Source organism: Lactuca serriola, chromosome 7 (assembly GCF_051521515.1).
Source record: "Lactuca serriola cultivar US96UC23 chromosome 7, Lser_US96UC23_V15, whole genome shotgun sequence".
In the NCBI taxonomy this organism is placed as follows: domain Eukaryota; kingdom Viridiplantae; phylum Streptophyta; class Magnoliopsida; order Asterales; family Asteraceae; genus Lactuca; species Lactuca serriola.
In genome coordinates this window covers 51,250,426-51,271,528 of record NC_136414.1, presented here as the reverse complement: position 1 = coordinate 51,271,528, position 21,103 = coordinate 51,250,426, and the positions used below count along the sequence as shown (strand labels likewise).

Below are 21,103 nucleotides of genomic sequence, written 5' to 3'. Positions count from 1 at the left end.
CACTATACTACGTCGCTTTGTATCATATACACAATGTAATCGTCTAAAATTCTTAAACTTCAACCCCTAACATAATTTACTTCTAAGATTTTTGAAATTTCACTATTATCTTTACATCATATTTTTCTGTCCAACACCTATCAAACTATATATATTATAATTAAAAATGAAAATTATGCAAGATGAATGATGAATTTTCTAAAAATCTTATAAGTAAATAAATTAGGAGTTGAATTTTAAAATTTTTATACGATTATAATGCATATATATGATACAAAAACGTCATAGTAGTAGGTTTAAGTATCTAAACTTATATACATCCTAGAGTATATTAATTGTAACCGAATGTATATAATCTAAGAACTTAATTGGATTTTGATGTTAACTAATTAATTAATCAAATATTTTCGTAATAACTTTAGTCTTTTTCAGGAAGCATATATAACAACAAAAAGCTTGCATGTGGCATCTGAAATTTTGTAAACTTAGACTAACCCAAGTATGAACACCGTTTTTCCTGGATATTGTAAAAAGTCAAAGAAGATGCATGCATATATGACGAAACCACATCTTCCTTGTACCTCATGCAATCCCCTATAAATAGCATAACGTCCACCCATCTCCATATGCACCATCATTCTTACAATCGACTCAAAACACACTTGACATTAATCAAAATCCATATATACATATATACCTCGCAATAGTTAACTAATTATGGCGCTTATCTTCTCCAAGATAGGCATCATCGGAGGTGGCATAAGCGGCTTAGCTGCAGCCAAACAGCTCTCCGAACACAACCCGATTGTGTTTGAGGCCACCGACTCCATTGGAGGTGTTTGGAAGCACAGCTCCTTTAGAACCACCAAGCTTCAGACCCCTCGTTGCGACTATGAGTTTTCTGATTACCCATGGCCACTTAGGGATAACACCAGCTTCCCGACTCATACCGAGATACTGGATTATCTCAATTCTTATGCCAAACACTTTGACTTGTTCAAATTCATCAACTTCAAATCAAAGGTGGTCGAAATCAGGTTAGCGAAGTCCAAGGACCCGATGTCAGATTCCCTGAACAACCCCTCAACTTTGCTGTCGTCTGGAAAACCCGTTTGGGAGGTTGCTGTCCAGACTAGTGGCTCCACTGCTATTCAGGTTCATATCTCTCTCAAGTTAAACATATAGTTATTAAGTTTCTTCATGCATAAATTCTTGGATACGGCTTTAATTATATGTTTGAATATGTATATATATATATATATGAATGCAGTGGTATGGTTTTGAGTTTATCGTGATGTGTATGGGGAAATATGGAGATATACCGATAATACCAAAGTATGGGATGAACAAAGGCCCAGAAGTGTTTAAAGGGAAGGTGATGCATTCTCAAGAATACAGCAAACTCAACCCAGAGGAGTCTTCCCAGCTTCTCAAAGGAAAGAAGGTGGTGGTCGTCGGCTACAAGAAATCAGGCATTGATCTTGCTGTGGAATGTGCCGAAGCTAATCAAGGTATAATATATTCATTAATTTTTAGTTTGCATTTATAATTAAACAGATTGCTTAATTAGTTGGAAAACTATAAAGATCTAACATTAGAATATGATTAAGGAACCAAATTTAAATGTAATAATTGAGAAGCGGTGGTGAAGTGTAAAGAACAATCAAACAAAATAACTAATTAATAATTGAAACATAAGTAAAGTTTTTTGTCTTAAAATGCAAAATTTCTTTTCCTCTAATAATAATATTAAGTTTTTAATTAAAAGATAATTTTAATAATAAATAACTTTGAAAACCTTTGCTCTAAGGAGTGTAATATATTTTAAATGTCCACAAGGACCACAACCACGAATTAAGCTGTCTCATTCTTCAACGCATGCACACCAATATATTATTGTCTTTTTGTATACTTGTGTAGTGTTTTGTTTTCCTGTTTCAGTTCACAATTGAACTCCTTAAAGTGTCCTTATTTGGCGTTTTGGCCTTCATTAACATTTAATTTTTATATGCACACTTTAGAACAACATGATATTATTTAATTTCAACTATATATGTTAATATAATTTGGGGTGTATGTATGATGAAGGGGAAGAAGGGAAAGCTTGCACCATGGTGGTTAGGACTTCTCATTGGATAGTTCCACACTACTCCATCTGGGGTTTGCCATTTTACTTGTTCTATTCAACCAGATTTTCTCAGTTCCTCCATGCAAGACCAAATCAAGGCACTCTCAAGACACTGCTCTGCATGCTTTTTTCCCCTGCGGTAACGATTCATATCTAAGTATAATATTCCCCACTATATATCTATATATAGATAAATCTCACTAATAATATATATGACTTTTGTATGTGTTTGATAGAGAAAAGCAGCATCCAAGATCATCGAATCTTATATACTATGGAAGCTTCCACTTGTCAAGTATGGACTAAAACCAGATCACCCTTTTGAGGAAGATTATGCATCATGTCAGATGGCCATCTTGCCCGAGAGCTTCTTTCATGAGGCTGATAAGGGTAAAATAAATTTCAAAAGAGCATCAAACTGGTGGTTTTGGGAAGGTGGTATTGAGTTTGAGGACAACACCAAGTTAGAGGCGGATGTTGTGCTTCTTGCCACCGGTTATGATGGCAAAAAGAAGCTTAGAGATGTATTGCCTGAACCCTTCCGTAGTTTCTTGGAATTTCCTTCTGGCATGATGCCCTTATACAGGCAAGCTTGAGCATTCCTTTCTTTTTCTTTTTCTTTAATTTTTGTTTTTTTCACCCGGTTTCAGTAATATATATGAAATAAACTAATATCTTGTGCCTTGATGCAAAATTAATAGGGGTACGATTCATCCATTCATTCCAAACATGGGTTTCATGGGTTATGTGGAAAGTGTTTCAAACCTCCAGACCTCAGAGATACGTTGCAAATGGTTAGCTCGATTGGTGGGTGGTAAGTTTAAGCTACCTAGCATGGAGAAAATGCTGGAACAGATAACCACGGAGATGGAAATAATGAAGAACACTACCAGGTTTTACAAGAGGACTTGCATTTCCACTTTCAGCATCAATCACAATGATGAAATATGTGAAGAAATGGGATGGAATTCTTGGAGGAAGAAGAGCTGGTTGGCTGAAGCCTTTAGCCCTTACAACAGTCAAGACTATCAAGACCAAATTTGATTAATTTGATTATATATACCCTTATTAATTGTGCCTGTTTGCTATTACCTTTATATGTTTAATTAGTATAAATAAGCAAGTATGCTTATAAAAATAGACAAAATAGAATAACAACTGTACTCGTGCTCCTTTACATAACATGGAAATTCAAGATTAAGGATATATGCTTCAACGTTGTGATTGTTATGATTGAACTTACAATTGATCTGATGATCAACCGTGACACACACACACACACACATACATACATACATACATACATACATACATACATACATACATATATATATATATATATATATATATATATATATATATATATATATATATATATATATATATATATATATATAAAAGATGTTAGCTTGGCATGTAAATGTAATATTTATTTGAGATAAACAAGTAAAGGTACAATATATAGATTAAACAAGAAGTTAAACTAGGAAATATCTAAAAGGTATGGAATGAAGGTTTCCATCATATGAAGGTTCTATATTAATGCTAACACCCTCTCTCAAGTGAATGTTTGGAGAGTATGAGATTAAAACAACCAAGTAGAAGGACTTTGGTGAAGATATCAACTCTCTTATCAATAGTGGAAATCAACAATAGCAGAACGATATTACCAAGAACATGTTGTCACACAAAACAACAATTAGTCTCTATATATGTTTGGCATGTCTGTGAAAGACGTCATTATGAGCTATCTGAATGGTTTCGATGTCGCACAGAAAAGAGTAGACGATGATTGTATAACCCCCTATATAATAAAAGCCACCAAAACCATATAAACTCTTGAGTGGTGTCAAGAAGAGCACAACATTTAGCTTTAATAAAAGAGTGGGCCCTAAGGGATTGTTTTTTACTGTGCCATGAGGTAAGGGATGAGTCAATAAAAAAGTAGTACCGTATCTTGAAGCGGTGGCAATCAAAGACATCTCCATACAAATTTTTATCTAGTGCCCATGAAACTCCAAAGAGGATGTTGATAAAAAATATAAGTGTAACACCGTATATTTGTAAAAAACTGGAAAGTACCGTGGTTTCTGTTTACCATGATATATAATCATAGTAAAATGCGGTTTAACAAAAGCCTTTCTTAAATATCAGAGTTATAGCTTTTGTGTTACAAAATCAATATCTATAACCACAGGAAAAGAAAAGATTACATAACCTTCTTTAAGTTCCTCAAAGTCTTTCTCTAGTGGCTTACTTTTAAACTTTAATCTTCGTACCTGAGTACATACCACAAACTACGTAAGTCCAAAGACCCATATTCACACCCCTTATAAGAAATGCTTAGTTCTCCTTCCCAGCTGATGTGGGATAAGATCTAACCCACTTTCATCCCTCATTATAGGGTTCGACGTCCCCGTCGAACACATCGACCAGTGCCCTGGTTCTGATACCATTTGTAACATCCCCCTTTGGCACATATCACAATATTGTCCGTTTTGGGCCACTCGGCACGAGGACTTCCCAGGGGGTCACCCATCCTGGTACTACTCCTGCCCGAGCACGCTTAACTGCGGAGTTCTTATGGGATCTGCTGCCCTCACGGCTTTAAAACACGTTGTGATAGGGAAGATATCCACACCCCTTATAAGGAATGCTTAGTTCTCCTTCCTAGCCGATGTGGGATCAGATCTAACCCACTTTACTGTGACATTCCCATTTTCACGGCCAGAAAAGACCGATTTTGTTTATGCTTTATAAAAATCAGAGTAATTCTTTTAATAAAAATGTTGCGGAATTTGTTCCCAGTAAAACATGATAAATACGTTATCAAGGCATTTCCGAGGAAATGTATTTTTTTATTCATTTTAAAACATTTGTGATGTCATCGTCAATATAGAAACATAAGCATAAACAGAACTTACATTTATTTACACTAGTGATCTACATCTCTTTAATCTCTCAGTGTAATGTGACTTCATATCAACACCTGTGATATAAATAAACTGAGTGGGTCAGGTTGGGAAACCTGGTGAGTACATAGGGTTTTCAACCCACAATAATATAATTATTATGTTTAATCGTCAAACAGTTAACCCAATTACCCATCCCCATTATCTTATTTACTCTTAAGGTTCTACCCTAAGAATCAGCTACTCCTCGTTAATTCATTCCTAAGGATCATCCTAAGGAATCGGCACAAAATCCATCGTTTCCAGGGTTTACTCAACGGGCACTAAATCTATAGTTGTCAGGGTTCGCTCAACAGGCACTAAATCCATAGCTGCTAGGGCTATTTCGTTTATTGACAGTATCCACTCACAATACGTGTCAATGAGTTTTTAGAGTACACCGGTGAACACATCGTTCACAACACCTACAGGTTGCGAGTCTGCTAGTGTTCCACTGGACTATCTAGAATAGTCCGTGGTTGTCATCCATACTCTGCTGAATGACGGGGCCATCATTTGGGAAAAAGGCTTCTCACATCGTCCACCTCTCACCCTCACCTCACGGTCTATTTCACCTCTCAACGCATCATCCAACTCATACTCCATCTATTACATCTACCCATGTTTTACCCCAACATTATCGTAGACATAAAATACATATACAATTTAAATCATTTAAAACATGTATAAAATCGTTCATCCAGCATAGATAGCAATTATACAGATAATATTCACACATAGCACGTAGTTTATATAAAATACTTCATATCTATGTGTAAGATGAAAGTAACTATGCACTCACTTGATAAGGTGATGACTCGGTACTCGGACAGCACTTCGTTACTGTTAAAACAATTTCCCTCGGACAAAACCTAGTATCATTACCACTAGAGTTTAGTCTAATGTTAACCGCGACTAATTAATAGTCTAGATATTATCACTATTATATAAGCGTTAAGAAACACTCTTATATAACTCATAATAATAGCCCAAATACTCATTATAAGCTCCTAATAACTTTACTATATTGAAACATAAGTTATACTAAAGATATGATAGCCATAGCTCACTTACAACGGGTTTTCTCGAAAACCGGGCTTCGCTGGAGCAGCGTTCCCGAGCCGAAAGGCTCTTTTCTTGGGACTTCGGGAGCCTCGGGGCTTCCTTCGGGTGCTAGGGGGTTTACCTAGGCTTTAGGGGGGGTTTAGGGCTTTAGAAAGAGAAACTAGAGAGAGAAAGAAGGGTTTGAAGGTGTGAGGAAGTGAGGGAACCCGACACCTCTATTTATAGGGGTGCTGACTGATGGACTCGCCGAGTAGGAGGACCTACTCGCCGAGTTGGGGCATGTGGCAGCCTTCTGGTGGTGCCACGTGTCAAATTTTGGTGGTGCCACGTCACCCCCTATCGCGTATCAGCGTTCAAACTTAGAAGAATCATAACTCTCGCATACAAGCTCCGTTTTCGATGTTATTTTTTCAACGCGTAGGTAAAATCAAGATCTACAACTTTTATTTAGACCCCGTCGGCTAATTCTCGACCGATCTCAAATTTAACAATAGGAGGCGTTTAGACTGTTAAATGACCGTGAATAATTCGTAACTCCTTCATACGGACTCCGTTTTCGTTTATCTTTTTACCGTTGAGTTACTATTAATTAGATATTCAACTCTCATTTAGGTCGCGTAAGCCAAAAACCGCTCGAACTAAAATTCGAGTTTCGGGTCGTGCACTACTAAGCCGAATCTTAGAAAAATCATAACTTCCTCATACGAAGTCAGATTTGGGCGTTCTTTTTATGGATGTTCTCGGTTTAACGTATACTACAACTTTGGTTTATATTGCTAAGGCTAAAAGTTGCTCCATCGTAAATTTACTATTTACGCTTCCCGGTGTCGTGCCGGTTTTGCCGTAAAACTTCGACGGGCCATAACTTCTTCGTTATAACTCGGATTTCGGCGTTCTTTATATGTACGGAAACCTTGAGACATATTATACAACTTGGTTAAGACTATTTATTATAAATAATATTTTGCCGAAAATTCGTTTTCGACCCCTATTATCTCTAAATTGACTAGCCCGGATCTACGAGCGTTACACAAACAATCTACAAACTTTTATAAAAGATGACTTCTCGCAATGACGCTTCTTGCCTTTTAGGCTCACCGATAACAATAGATGGTTCTTGCCATACAGAATCACCACGAAATCCATTGGTTCTCACCATATAGGCTCATTAATAAACAATAGATGGTTCTCGTCATATAGACTCACCATGAAATCTCATTGGTTCTCATTGTGTAGGCTCACCAATAAACCTTTCTAATCTCATTACTCAATTTCTCAGGAAAAATATTATAAATAGTTATGTCAACTAAACAAACAACCATACAAAGATGGAGGAGATTTCTCATATTCGGAGCATAATCTATCAATTAGCAGTTACAAGAAAATCTAATACTCTTTTGCATATAATCTTCTATAATACTTCTAATACTTAATCACAATAAATTTTACCAAATGTAGCAGGGAATCTATTACAAGGATATCTCACTATGTCTTATCTCCTTGACTCATTTCTGAAACTTATCATTACTTACTATACCCATGTATCACTACTAAGACCTGTTACTGTATCGTGTCTCATTTTTGAGACATATAACTGTGTTCTTCGCATGGGAACCTATAATCGTGTTCCTCTCGTGGGAACTTATAATTGTGTTCCTCTTGTGGGAACCTTAATTGAGTTCCTATCATGTGAACCTATAAATGCATTGCTCTCATGGAAACTTATTACTTGAGGACCATGAATTTGTCCATAACATAAAATAATAGTAACGACCTACTGAAAGTAATCATTTTCACATAAACAACTAGTTTTCATTTTTCGCATATAATCATTTACTTTGCAATGTACACAGAAATTCCACACGTACTCACCTGTCTAGTTAGTGGAGACTAATTATTGTCGTGGCTTCAAGCTTAGTACTGATTTCAACTTATTAGCTTGCCAAAACCTTATGTCGTTCTGTAAGCGTATTTTCGTAATCGACGTTGAAAAAAACTTCCTTTTTCTACGAGTCACCGCTCGAACTTTTGGAATTTCAGTCGAAGAAATGCAGTGCTTTAGGCTATTTATATTTCCTGTGATATGTACCGATTTGCCGACCAATATGATTTTTGTAACACCCCAAAATTTTCAAATTTTAAATGCTATGGTTTTAATAAAATCATTACGAGTATTAACCCACATGTAACAAAAACCAGTTCCACAAAAACATTTACAATTAAAACCTTGGGTGTTACCATTCTCTATCACATTACTTCTAGCTTCCATTGATTATCCTCTATCATTATATGTAACGTGAGATACATGATATTAAAAAGAGATACGTAAGACAAAATTGTCTCATGAGCTACGTGGGTTTTAGACCATAAAACATTTCAATGATTTTCAAGAAAACTTCCTTTTATTTATACCATACAACATTTTGAATCATTTTCAAGAAAGATTCCTTTCATTCATACCATAAAGCATTTTCAATCATTTTCTTACATAACATAATATATCATATCATAGGTGTCATTTCTTATCTTATCATTTCATTAGCTTCTTTTCTATCTCCATTTCCAAGACCACGGTGGAAAGAAAAAATCATTCCACCAAGGCATCATTTCCAAGACAGAGGTGGGAAGAACAAAATCAACCCACCAAGGCATCATTTCCAAGACCAAGGTGGAAAGAACAAAATCAATCCACCAAGGCATCATGCTTATGAAATATACTTCACGACATGGAATATGCCACCCCGATAGATTCCTCTAGACTTCGTATGAGGCATCATGGCCTGAGCAGTTTTCTTTTCATTACTTTTCCAACTCTTTTCATTTATTTTCATTTTTTTTTATTACTTTCTATTTCTTATCATTACTTTTCAAGCTTTAAAGATTTCATATGTTAGTACCAAAGTATAAATTCCAAAATTAAAGCATCTATATTTCAAAACATTTCAAACACCTTTTCAAAACTGTAACATCCCAAAAATACGAGTCAAAAATTTCATTTTAAAAACAAGTACACGGCAAAACATTAGAAATAAAAGGTTCAACGGTGATATCATTTCACAAAAGGTACTGCATGTCTAGAAACATTTTTATAAAACATTAAAGTGTCAGAGTACAATTTCCCAGGAGGATCTCATGATGCGGAAAGCAAAGCATGTGTGTGATGTACCGCTACCGCGCCAGCTCCTTCCCCTTCGAAGAAGAGGTACCTGTAACCAAAACTGAAACTGTAAGCACGAAGCTTAGTGAGTTCCCCCACTGTACCAAATACCATATAACCACATAACATACATATATTGTCAGGCATATCTGGGTGCCTAACCTACCCCTTCGGTCCTCTCGACCGGATGTTGCCTAGCATTCCTGGGTGTTGGCCTCCCCTTCGGTCCTCTCGACCGGGTACTGCCTAGCATATCTGGGTGCTGGCCTCCCCTTCGGTCCTCTCGACCGGGTACTGCCTAGCATATTTGGGTGCTGGCCTCCCCTTCGGTCCTCTCGACTGGATACTGGGGACTATTCCTCCCCTCTACTACTACCACATAACAGGTATCACAATATCAGAATCTATCTAGCAGGGCTGGGTATGACTACCCCTTCGGCCCTATCGACCGGATATCTTGAGGACTATATCCCCCTACTGTCACTAGCACATAAACATAACACAGGTAGTAGTAATCCCTAGATGAATATCACAGAGACAATCATCTACATACAACTCCTACTGGTGGGCCGGCATTGTGGCCGTAGACCCACCGCTACTGGAAGGTAACTCACCTCGAAAGTAACTGCGGAAGTCTTCTTGCTAAGCGCCTGACTGCTGAATTAGAATCTTCCGGCTATAAATCATAAACATAGGTTAGCCTCTCATTCACACCCTTAGGTCAGATGACTGACCCTCCCTTCGACCCATGTCAACTCCTTAGTCAAGTTCAACTTCCAGTTGACTGGACTCGCCGAGTCATGGCACCGACTTGCCGAGTCCTTCTCCACTAACCCGGTCCCACTTTACAAGCCCCTTCTTCCCACTCAATGAATCGTCCTTAACTCACCACTCAGGACGATGGGACCGGCTCGCGATCCGACTCGCCGAGTCCATGAACAACTCGCCGAGTCCATGCGAGCAGACTTCCCACTCGTTTCCAGATCCTTATCCAAACATCCTGCATGAGGATCTGGGGTTTCTGGGACCATCGGAACACGTTAGATTGCTAATCCAACGTGAAAACACGAAGGGCTGGACTTCTGACACTTAAACCCTTCATACACAATAACAGTTCATACAAATCGCCGAGTTTGAAGAACAACTCGTCGAGTACCAGGCAATCTTCATAGGACTCGCCGAGTTGTTCATCCAACTCGCCGAGTCTAAGGCCATATTCATAGAACTCGCCGAGTTCCACCTTGGGACTCGCCGAGTCCCTTGACCCATTTCCTATATGAGCCAAATCTGAGACATGCAACTCTTCAAAACCACAGATCTATGATCCTAGGGCATGCTTAACACGTAAAGTTGCAAACTTTACGTGCATGCATGGCCCTATAAGCTCAAAAATGCAATTCCAAGCTCTTTAAGAGGCCATGCACTCCATGGGGTCCTCAATCACTTCAACCACAACAACTTTATGCTTCTAACACGTCCATAAAGTCTAGATCTGAAGTCCTTTCGGATTATTAAGCACAAACACATGGAGTTTGGTGTTTTAGGGCTTGAAAACCACCAAATTGGGACAAAATGGGATCTAATGAACTAAAGATCAAGGTAGAGACCTTACTACCTGAATGGAAGCTTTTCCCAAAGTAGATTTCAGATCTACTCCCTCTCTTGCACTCTTCAAACTCTTCTTTTCTCCTTCTAAAGCTCCCATGTGCCTTAAAATCCTTCACAAGGCAACAAATCACTCAAACTTACAAATGGAGGCTAGGGTTTCGACAAGGAAGGCTCTGAGGATGATAGAGGCTGAGATGGGGCTATAAGGACATTTAAATAGGGTGCAAATCCTAAGGATTCGGGTCTCCTCCTGATTGGCCTACTCGCCGAGTCCAGGCGTGGACTCGCCGAGTAGATCACTTAAAGCCCGCACCCATCTCGACATCTACTCGGCGAGTTAGGGCTACAACTCGCCGAGTAGCTCTTCCAAAAAGAACCTTTAATCAAAACAAATACGTACCAGGAACTGGGCGTTACAAAAACATTCGATCTTCCAAAACGTTCTTTGCTTTAAAAACATTATTGCCTTCAAGGCATTCTTTCAAATTATCATTTCCAAAAACATTTGACACTTTCATTTCAAAACATTTCATATATCAAACATTAGTGTTTCATTATCATAAAATCATTTTTCCATGTACTCCAAAGTGGGAAAATGTTAATACGTACTCACCTCAATCACACATAGGTTAACTAGTCATCTTCTAATTCCTTTTCTTAGAGCAACACTCTCAATAATCACCTATATAACATGGAAATAAGTTATTAAAATAACCAAAATACCCCTCATATATTCCATTAATAAGTTTTATTGCATCAAATTATTCCGCATGAAAAACGATGAACGTAAGCGAAAACCATGCGTAAATCTGAGTCTGTATGCCGAAGTTATGAAGAAAACAAGAAAACCTCTAACAAATACTTCCATGGGCCATGGAAATTAAGGCATGAATATTCTCAGGCCGTGATTTCATGTCTGCACACACACAAAACTCGATTTTTCTCAGAATAATACTCTACTTTGCATAGTTCTTGAATACCATTTTCCAAATCACTTTACACCACTTGTATAGGTTCTCACACATGATTAGGAGGTGTTTTATCATCTAAAAACACCCCACTTAAATCATTAAGTGCTCACTGAAACCTCTTAAGAACATATTAATCTTCAAATTCCATAAGAAGGGTTAACTTGTTTGTTGTTCAATTGAGCATTCTAAAACTTACAAAGCTTGTTCCCAACTTATTTAACACTTAAATAAATGTTGTCAAGTACCTAAAACCATAACCAACCCTATTGCAAGTGTTTAATTTTACTATGAAATCCTCAATTCCATTATTACACTCTAAATGCTTATAATTAATCAATTGAAATGGTTAAGAGATCATGTCGCTCAATAATACCCTTCAACCCATATGAACTATTCCTGAATAATCTAACATTACACAAATATTATGTTAATTCCTTAATGGAGTTATGGAATGTCCAATTCCATTCCAATTTTCCCATTTTTCCCTTATTACCAATATCCATTTATCAATCTAGGAATCAAGCAACACCTTATGTTTTGAATTCAAATTATTCCAAGATTTTCCATTCATGATTATGAACTTCCTTTACTCATCAATCTCTTAACCACAAAGGATTCCATTGTTTTCATCATATTGTCCCCAATTCCATTTCCATTCAATCTTGAACATGATTCTCCCATCATGGATGAATTTTAGCATTCAAATTATATTTGTTGCTATCAAATATCATCTAGATCATATAATTCCATTCCAATTTAACATATAAACAAGAAATCCCTAAATTTGGATTTCTATGGTTCATGAGGGTTTTCACCAAAATCTTTAAATCCATTAATGTGATGATTTGATTGAGATTAAGATCATCGAAACAACTCAATGGAGGTTAGAAAACCAAACCCTAATACTCAAATGAGATGAAAATTATACATAACTCCCAATCCTTAGATGGAACTTGAATTCTACATCAAGGGAGGAAGAAAGTATCCCTTGAACCACTTGATTTCTTTAAACTTGCAACAAATGAACCGAGAAGGCTTAAGATTGAATCCTAGGGTTTCTATGGAGCTTGAATCGCCATTTCACTTCCTCTCTTCTTCTCCCATTGTTCATATTTGGCTGAAATGGAGATGATGCATTCTTATTTTTGGATTTGTTATATTTTGTCCTTCAAGTTTCCTTGTTTTTGCTAAAACCTACCAAACTTCAATATCTATGATTTTAACTTAAGTTTTGACATAGTAAGCCCTTCTCCATCCATTATATAACTTTTATAGTCATTTCCACTAACTAAGTCAACCCTTTGGTCAACTTACTTTGCCAATTTGACACTTTTGACCCTTTAACATTTAAAATGTTATTATTTTCACTTATAAACTTCCAAACTTCATATCAACTAATGATATTATTATCCCTTGATAATTTAAATATATAAATCATTTTTTCATTATTTACTTTATTACCTTAATAACCAGGTCTTAAATTTTAGGATTCTACAATTTCTCTTAAAACTCTTGTAATCTCAATCTCCTTTATTTTCACTAATATTTCTTGATACTAAATTTATTTAAAAAGATTTTCACTTTTTTTTTTAATGAAGAACGTTTAAACCAGTATCTCTATTTATACTTAATTTCAAATGTATCATATGATTCTAATGGCTTAGTCATTCCTATAATATAATACAAATGCGTCTTAAGTAAATGAAAAATGTAAGAACGTTCCGGTATTGCTCAAATTTAATTTAACACCAAAAGAAATTGAAAGAACACATAAGTATCACCTTCTTTCTTATCCAATTTATTTAAACTATAGTTACGATTATAATCACACATTTATTTCTTCTTCAACACAATATACCATTCATATTACACTAATGGTCCCTTAACTATTTTCTAATAAAAACAACATAAACATTATTTTTATATCATATAATATTATTAAATCTATAATAAATATTATTTTGCGACATATTAAATAACAAACCACTAACATCATACAATATAAGTGATAGTTATCGTCGAAAACGAGTGTAAACAAAAAAATATGGTTTCACAACTTGAATTCACCCTTGAATCTTTTAAACCAATACATCTTATAACATATAGTTTGAGATTTTAGGATCATTACAATATATCACAAAATATTTAGCCTTTTATGTATCAAACTTGGGATCCAACTAGCTAACGGTACAAGGTAGGATTAGATGTCAGCAACCATGTCACTTACATTGGCTATCACCGGTTGGAGTAACAAAAATGAAGAAAAAAAAGGACAAGTTCAGTGACTAATGATAGTGTAAACAATTATTTCCCCTTCAAGGAGAAATATTTTGATCATCAATCACACCAATAAATTATAATGAAATTAAGAATATATGTCACTTTCAACATGATTCTTTCCACATATGTGATGGTGGTAAAGATGAACTCAAACTGATAGTAATCATCATTCTTAATGTGCATACATGTTTCCTAGTTTTTTTAGATTGTAATAATACACACTGCTACAAAAGAAATTGTGTATGGATGGTGGTTGAGATAAATTTTGAAAACCTTAACACACATAAGATGAAAAAAAACTTATGAAATTTGAAATTAGTGTCTTAAATGTTCGATAAAGTATGTATGAGATGTATTATCGATGAAGATATCCTGAGATGTCTAATTCCAAATACTTTTATATCACATCTCATCAGAAAATGTGTCGCTCTGAAATGGAATTGATTGAGTATGGAATGTAGTATTTATGAAATGCTGATCAAATCCACAGGTGCTCAAAAGTTAAGTTGGTTTCCTATATTTTGATTGTTTTGTAACTATCACAATTTATATTGTACTCAAAGTACCAAAAGGCTTGTAGCCAAGCAATATATGTCATCAACCAAAGAGTAAATTTCAAGTACTGTTTGGAATGAAATACATGGATTTAAAAGTAGAATAGTATCTATGTGTGAGTTAATTTTTCTAACACTGGTCGGAGTGTAGCAAGAACCGCACCTTGCGGTGGGTTACATGGCACCACGATGGTGCGGTGAGCTAGTCAAGCTACCGCGAGAGAAAAACTTCTCGCACCTCAAAATATGTCTGTTGCCTTCTTGTGACCGTTACTCAACGAGATTTGTCATTTTTTAAAAAAAAATTCCTCAACTATAAATATACATTCATACTTCACATTTTCAAACCAAAAACCAAAAACCAAAAACCAAACATCAAACACTTATTTATAATTGTAAAAATGTCGTCATCGTCATCTACTTCTTCGGATATGGTGTCGTTGCGGGAAGCGAAATTTATCGACGACGTTATGCTATGATAACTCAAATTAAAATAAAAGTATAAATATATATAATTTGGTTATATTATTAAAATAGTATAATGGGTGATTAATTAGGAGTAACTGGGTTTAATTAGGAGAAATAATGAGCTTTAAACCCTCAAAACCACCACCCTTAATGATGTAGTAAATTCGAGCATGTGACAGAGTTTTAGTAGTTAAAATCTTAGGCATTATATAAAGCTCGAAAAACCCACTAGAATTGCAAGAAAAGGTTGATAATCAAGTGAGAAATCGGAGAAAGAAAGTGTGAAGATTTACGGAGCTTTCTAGCAAATTAAGGTATGATTCTTTGATTTTAGCTTGGTATAGTCATTTGATTAGGGTTGTACGTCTGCATTAAGTGTTTTGGTTCCATCTAATGTCTCTGTTCTGGCCAATAAGAGTTTAATTAATGAAAATTTTGAAGTGTTTGAATTTTGATAAAAAGCTTGAATCCATATTCATTCGAGAGTATTCCTGAAAAATAATTTATGATTACATTTGGTAAGAAGCAGAGATGATTAATTTTACATAAATTTTGAAGCGTCAAATTGATAAAAAAAAATGGTAGAAAAATAGTGTCGGGTAAAGAAGAAATGAAATTCGGGTTTTGTTTTGGGTGGGTAACAAGAACGGTCAAAACAACGTAATCAACTGTGTACTTTTTATTTTTGAGAGATTCAAATTTACAAAAGAGTCTCAGTGGTTTTGATCAGGTTTGCTTCATTCTTTTTATTTTGAATCAAAAACTAAAGTTACAAAAACGGTCCTCGAACTATTAACATGTTGACAATACTAAATTCTTTTATACGAAAATAAGAAAGACAAAAGTGGTCCATCAAATTTTACTAAACAACGAGTTTTTATTGTTATTATTAAAACCAACCATGTTTGTATTTCAACGTTTCAATTGTTTTAATATATGAGTATTATATTGAGATTGAAACTTTATTTATATGAAAATATTGATGCAACAAAAGATAATACTTGTACTAAAATTATTACGTACGTAAACGTAGATGGTGATTATTTTGATTGGCCGAACGAGACACGTTGATAGTTGAAGCAAAATGAACACGTAGGATGTTGTTCTAAAATTGTGGCCTTAGAAAACATGTTGGATAAATGTAGGGTGCGTGTAGCATAACAAGCATCGGTTAAGGCCTAACGTCATCGAGGTGAGTTTTCTCGTTTTCTGTGGTTGCTCGTACATAAATGTTTGTCATGTGTTTATTATGTGGTTTATTTATTTATTTATTCATAGTATATTTTATGATAAGTATAGTTGTGTGAAAATGTTATTTTGAGTTGTTTAACTACTGTGCGTTTTTTTTGGGTGACATGTTTAGTGGGAACGGGTGGGGTGTTTAATCGTCGTGAGCATGACGGATGTGTGTCATCGGCGGGGATGGGAATTGAGATTTATACTCATTTCCTTGGATATTTAAAATACTTGAGTACGATGGATGATGAGTTGTCTCAAGGAGAAGGGAAATGAACATTTAGTTCTTTCTCTGGATAATTAATCGTTCCCCTAAATTATGTTATCGGATGATATGTCTTGTTGTATGATTTATTGAAGATATATAATAAAACTATATGTTTTTTTAAGTGATGGACATGTATGTGCAACATAAACTCACTAGGCCCTAGACTTACCCATTTAGAAACTTTAAATGTGTGCAACCCAGGAAACTATTTAGCTAGTGGCAGACAAAAGGACAAGGAGGAGGACAAATTAAGAAGGCAACAAAGGAATTTCGCAAAGACGTAACACCCGGAGTTGCTCAATTGAAGACTTTATTTTATTTTATCTTGCTTCCGCTGTTGTAGCACCTGGTTCCTGGTACGTAAAATTTATCCAAGTATTTTACATTTTTAGCCTTGGACTCGGCGAGTTGTAGGCCCGACTCGCCGAGTGGAGACGGGTTTGGGAGCACGTTTAAGTTGGCGACTCGGCGAGTCCACATTCTAGACTCGGCGAGTCCACATTCTAGACTCGGCGAGTCCCATCTGTCTGATGAAACCCTAAATTTCAAGGGTTTGCACCCTATTTAAACCCTCTTATCCGCCCCCAAGCTCACCCCCTTCACCCTCAGAGCTCTCTACTTCGTCCAAGCCTTGTTCCTTGTGAGATAGAAGCATTTTGGTGTGTTTTCTTGAAGATTTTGTGAGGGAAGGAGAGTAGATCAAGAAGAGAAGAAGGAGGCCAGGCATCCTTGTGTTATCTCAGTGATTTCCTTGAGGTATAACTCAGTTTCCCCCTGTTTTCATGCTTATAGTCCCTTATAGCTCCATGAAAGTCCTTCTTGAGCCTTTCCCCGAGCTTGATTGTGTAGGGTTTGTAACAAGTTGTTTAGCCTCTAGATCTAGGCATGATTGAGCTCCAGGAGCTTGGATCTACTGCCTTTATGGAGCCATATTGCATGAAAGCCCTAGATCTACTCTTTTAGTGCATTTTGAGCCCTAAAGCCTTCATTGGTGTTTATTTACACGTAAAGTTGGAAACTTTACGTGTTAATCGAGCCCTAGAAACCCAGATCTATGAATGACATGAGTTGGATTCAAGCAAAATCGAGTATATAGTATTTACATGTGGCAGACTCGGCGAGTCGTTCTTTGGACTCGGTGAGTCGAGTCGCGAGTCCCCGAGTTTTCCCCCTTTTTGTGTTTGCGGGTTGGGGTAGTGAGTCATAGGGTGTGACTCAGTGGGTCGGAAGCCGGACTCACTCATGAAGTAACTCGGAAAGTCAATGCCATGACTCGGCGAGTTCAAGGCAATCTTCTTGCCTCAAGAACAGACTCGACAAGTTGTTCATACAACTCGGCGAGTCTCAGCATAGAGTGTTCTTTGGATGAAGATGAACTTGACAAGTTGTTCATACAACTCGGCGAGTAGGATGAAGGACTATTGGACTTTGGTTTAGAAGGAAACTCGTCGAGTCAATGCCTAACTCGACGAGTAGAGACGGGATTATGGTTAGACAATGGGATAGGGACTCGGCGAGTTGGCAAGCCAACTCGGCGAGTCGGGTCAATTGACAGTTGACTTTGACTTTGACTTTTGGTTTGGTTAGGGGTAAATGGTCACTTTACCCTGAGGTCGGTTAGCAGTATTTGACCGAGAGTTTTGTGGGAATTATAGCTGGAGGATTTTTGGAGCAGCAGCAGTAGAAGACAGTCAGTTCCCACACCGATCAACAGCTACTTTGAGGTGAGTTACCTTCCAGTAGCGGTGGGTCTACGGCCACAATGTCGGCCCACCAGTAGGAATTGCATGATAGATGATTGTCTCTGTGATATTCATCTAGGGTTGCTACTACCTGTGATATGTTATTGTGCTAGTATGATATGATGCTAGTGACAGTAGGGGGAGATAGTCCCCCAGATTACCGGTCGATAGGGCCGAAGGGGCGGTCATGCCCCATCATGTTAGATAGATTATGTGATATATGTGTTATGTGGTAGTAGTAGGGGTGAAATAGTCCCCAGTACCCGGTCGAGAGGACCGAAGGGGAGACCGGCACCCTAATATGCTAGTCAGTATCCGGTCGAGAGGACCGAAGGGGGGGGGGGGAAAGCTCCCAGATATACTGGTCAGTATCTGGTCGAGAAGACCGAAGGGGAAGCCAACTCCCAAATATACTAGACAATACCCGGTCGAGAGGACCGAAGGGGTAGGTTGGGCAGCCAGATATGCCTGACAATATATGTATGTTATGTGATTGTATGATATGTGGTATGTTGGGGGAACTCACTAAGCTTCGTGCTTACAGTTTTCAGTTTTGGTTTCAGGTACCTCTTCTTCGAAGGGGAAGGAGCTGGCGCGGTAGCGGCCCATCACACACATGCCTTGTATTCCGCACTATGAGATCCTCCTGGGAATTTGTACTCTGACATTATTATGTTTTATAAAATGTTTTTCAAGACATGCGATAACTCTTATGAAATGATATGATCGGTGGCCGTTTTATTTCTAATGTTTGCTATGTATATGTTTTAAAAATGAAAATTTTGGCTCGTATTTTTGGGATGTTACAAGTTGGTATCAGAGCCCTGGTTTGAGGGATTCGGACACACCTTCGGGGGTGTCTGAACCCAAATCGAGGGATTAAAAGATTTTAAAGAAGAAAATATTTTCTAAAAAGCTAAGTAAAGAGTTTTAAGAAGGAACGAAGTGTGTGATGTGTGCAACCAGCCGAGCTCAAGTAAGTATTCCCCAAAGTACCCATACAAGCTTATGTTATGTTTATCAGTTTCAGTAGAACATCATGCTAGAATATGACTAAGGATCTAGGAGTGATGCCTTATGTGCCTGCTTTATGTGCTTCAATGTATGAAAAACTGCATGCTAGAATTGAGTAGACAACTGTAGGATAGCATGTTTAGGTTATGCCTGATAGTATGAGTTTAGCATTGTATGCTAGTTCAGCTTTTCTTTATGAGGATGGATTTGCTTGAGATTGTTCCCTTTTGTCTGAATGCTGCTTGCTTTGTGCTTCGTGGGGCTCTGAGTGATGGGAGTTAGACATTAGGTGAATACGTCACGTCACATGTGATCAGGGTTGAATAATCTTAGAGTGCTGGATTTGGCTCTATTGCACAGCTCTTGTCTGAGTCTAACTGTTGTAGAGCCAAGTCTGTTACTCGAAGGATTATCTGAGTCTCACCACATGTGATGGTATTCAGGTAATGACTAATTGGCATTACAAGGAGGCCTTCAGTATTTGAGGACCGGGTAGGGTGGAGTTAGAGATTTTCCTGGGGCAAGCCTAGGATAAGTATAGCAGTGATCAGCGGTAGTGAAAGGGGGCTGGTGGAGTCAAGGCAGTCCTTGGAGATGGTACAGATAGATGTGGAAGGTAGTATGGGTCCGTACTACTGAAAGTAGAGGATCCGTACCCGAACCGAGGAAGGCCAAGATAAGACCAGGGAACTTGTAGTAGGTGTGATCCCTCCAGAGGTATCGGTATCGCTAACAGTTATTATTTGTGTATTTCAGAATGATGGTACTACACTCGAGGCCAGCAGTTGGCAGTACAGGAGAGGGATCGGGTTCGGGATCAGGTTCCGAGCTAATAGATGAGGGGCTACGCGAGTTCATCGCGTCAGAGATCACCAGAGGCATCCTTGAGTCGACCCCCGTTATCTTCGGGTCGATCAAGGAAGGGATATTGGAGTTGATGGAGGATCGCCTCAAGGCATTCAGGAGAGACATGGCATCTGGCCAGTCGGGATCTCGCACACTGTCCTTCAAGGACTTCCGGGGCAGTGGTGCGCTGGATTTTCATGGGGCGAAGGACCCCATAGCTGCCAGGCAATGGATTGCAGACATTGAGTCTACACAGTTGACTAGCTTCTTCCCTGAGGGGTCGAAGGTGAGATATGCAGCAGGATGTTTGAGAGATCGAGCTAGGGATTGGTGGGAGTCCGTTGGTGACTCGTTGGGAGCCTCGGTTGTTGAGGCTATGACCTGGTCGGACTTCGTGACCAGGTTCAGAGTAGAGTTTGCGCCGGCTGTTGAGCTTCAGCAGCTGGCCAGGGAGTTCCTAGATATGAGACAGACGACGGAGACTGTGGCGGACATCTCCGCCAAGTTCCGGGAGAGGGCGTTGATGGTGCCCCAGTACGCGGGTGATGAGGATATGAGGAGGACCCGCTATCATGACATGCTACGAGCAGATATTCGGGAGCATGTCAGTTTTTCAGCTTGCCCTACCCTGGACTCTATGATTGCCAGGGCAAGGGAGAGGGAGATAGATCTAGAGCACATCCGGAAGAGGAAGGCGGAGGAGGGGCATGTTATGGGGGCTTCGGGGAAGAAGCCCAAGGGATCAGATGTGGGGTCGAAAGGCCAACAGGGCCGGGGCGGGGCCGCTGCAGGAAATGCGGCAAGACGCACGAGGG

The 21,103-nt window shown here is 38.0% G+C and overlaps 1 protein-coding gene across 1 annotated transcript; it reads left to right on the top strand.

Annotated features, from left to right (window-relative positions):
* Positions 1-638: 638 nt before the first annotated feature.
* LOC145062215 (putative flavin-containing monooxygenase 1) lies at positions 639-3,323 on the top strand. Its single transcript, XM_079009847.1, has 5 exons — positions 639-1,155; positions 1,271-1,511; positions 2,089-2,267; positions 2,365-2,714; positions 2,830-3,323. Exons 1-5 carry the CDS (start codon positions 718-720, stop codon positions 3,170-3,172), a joined length of 1,551 nt encoding a protein of 516 aa, XP_078865973.1. The 5' UTR covers positions 639-717; the 3' UTR covers positions 3,173-3,323.
* The last annotated feature ends 17,780 nt before the right edge of the window (positions 3,324-21,103 follow it).

Coding starts and splice junctions, on each gene's coding strand:
- LOC145062215 (XM_079009847.1), top strand. CDS start 718: ATGGCGCTTATCTTCTCCAAGATAGGCATCATCGGAGGTGGCATAAGC. Junction 1,512..2,088: donor ATGTGCCGAAGCTAATCAAG/GTATAATATATT, acceptor TGTATGATGAAG/GGGAAGAAGGGAAAGCTTGC. Junction 2,268..2,364: donor GCATGCTTTTTTCCCCTGCG/GTAACGATTCAT, acceptor TGTGTTTGATAG/AGAAAAGCAGCATCCAAGAT.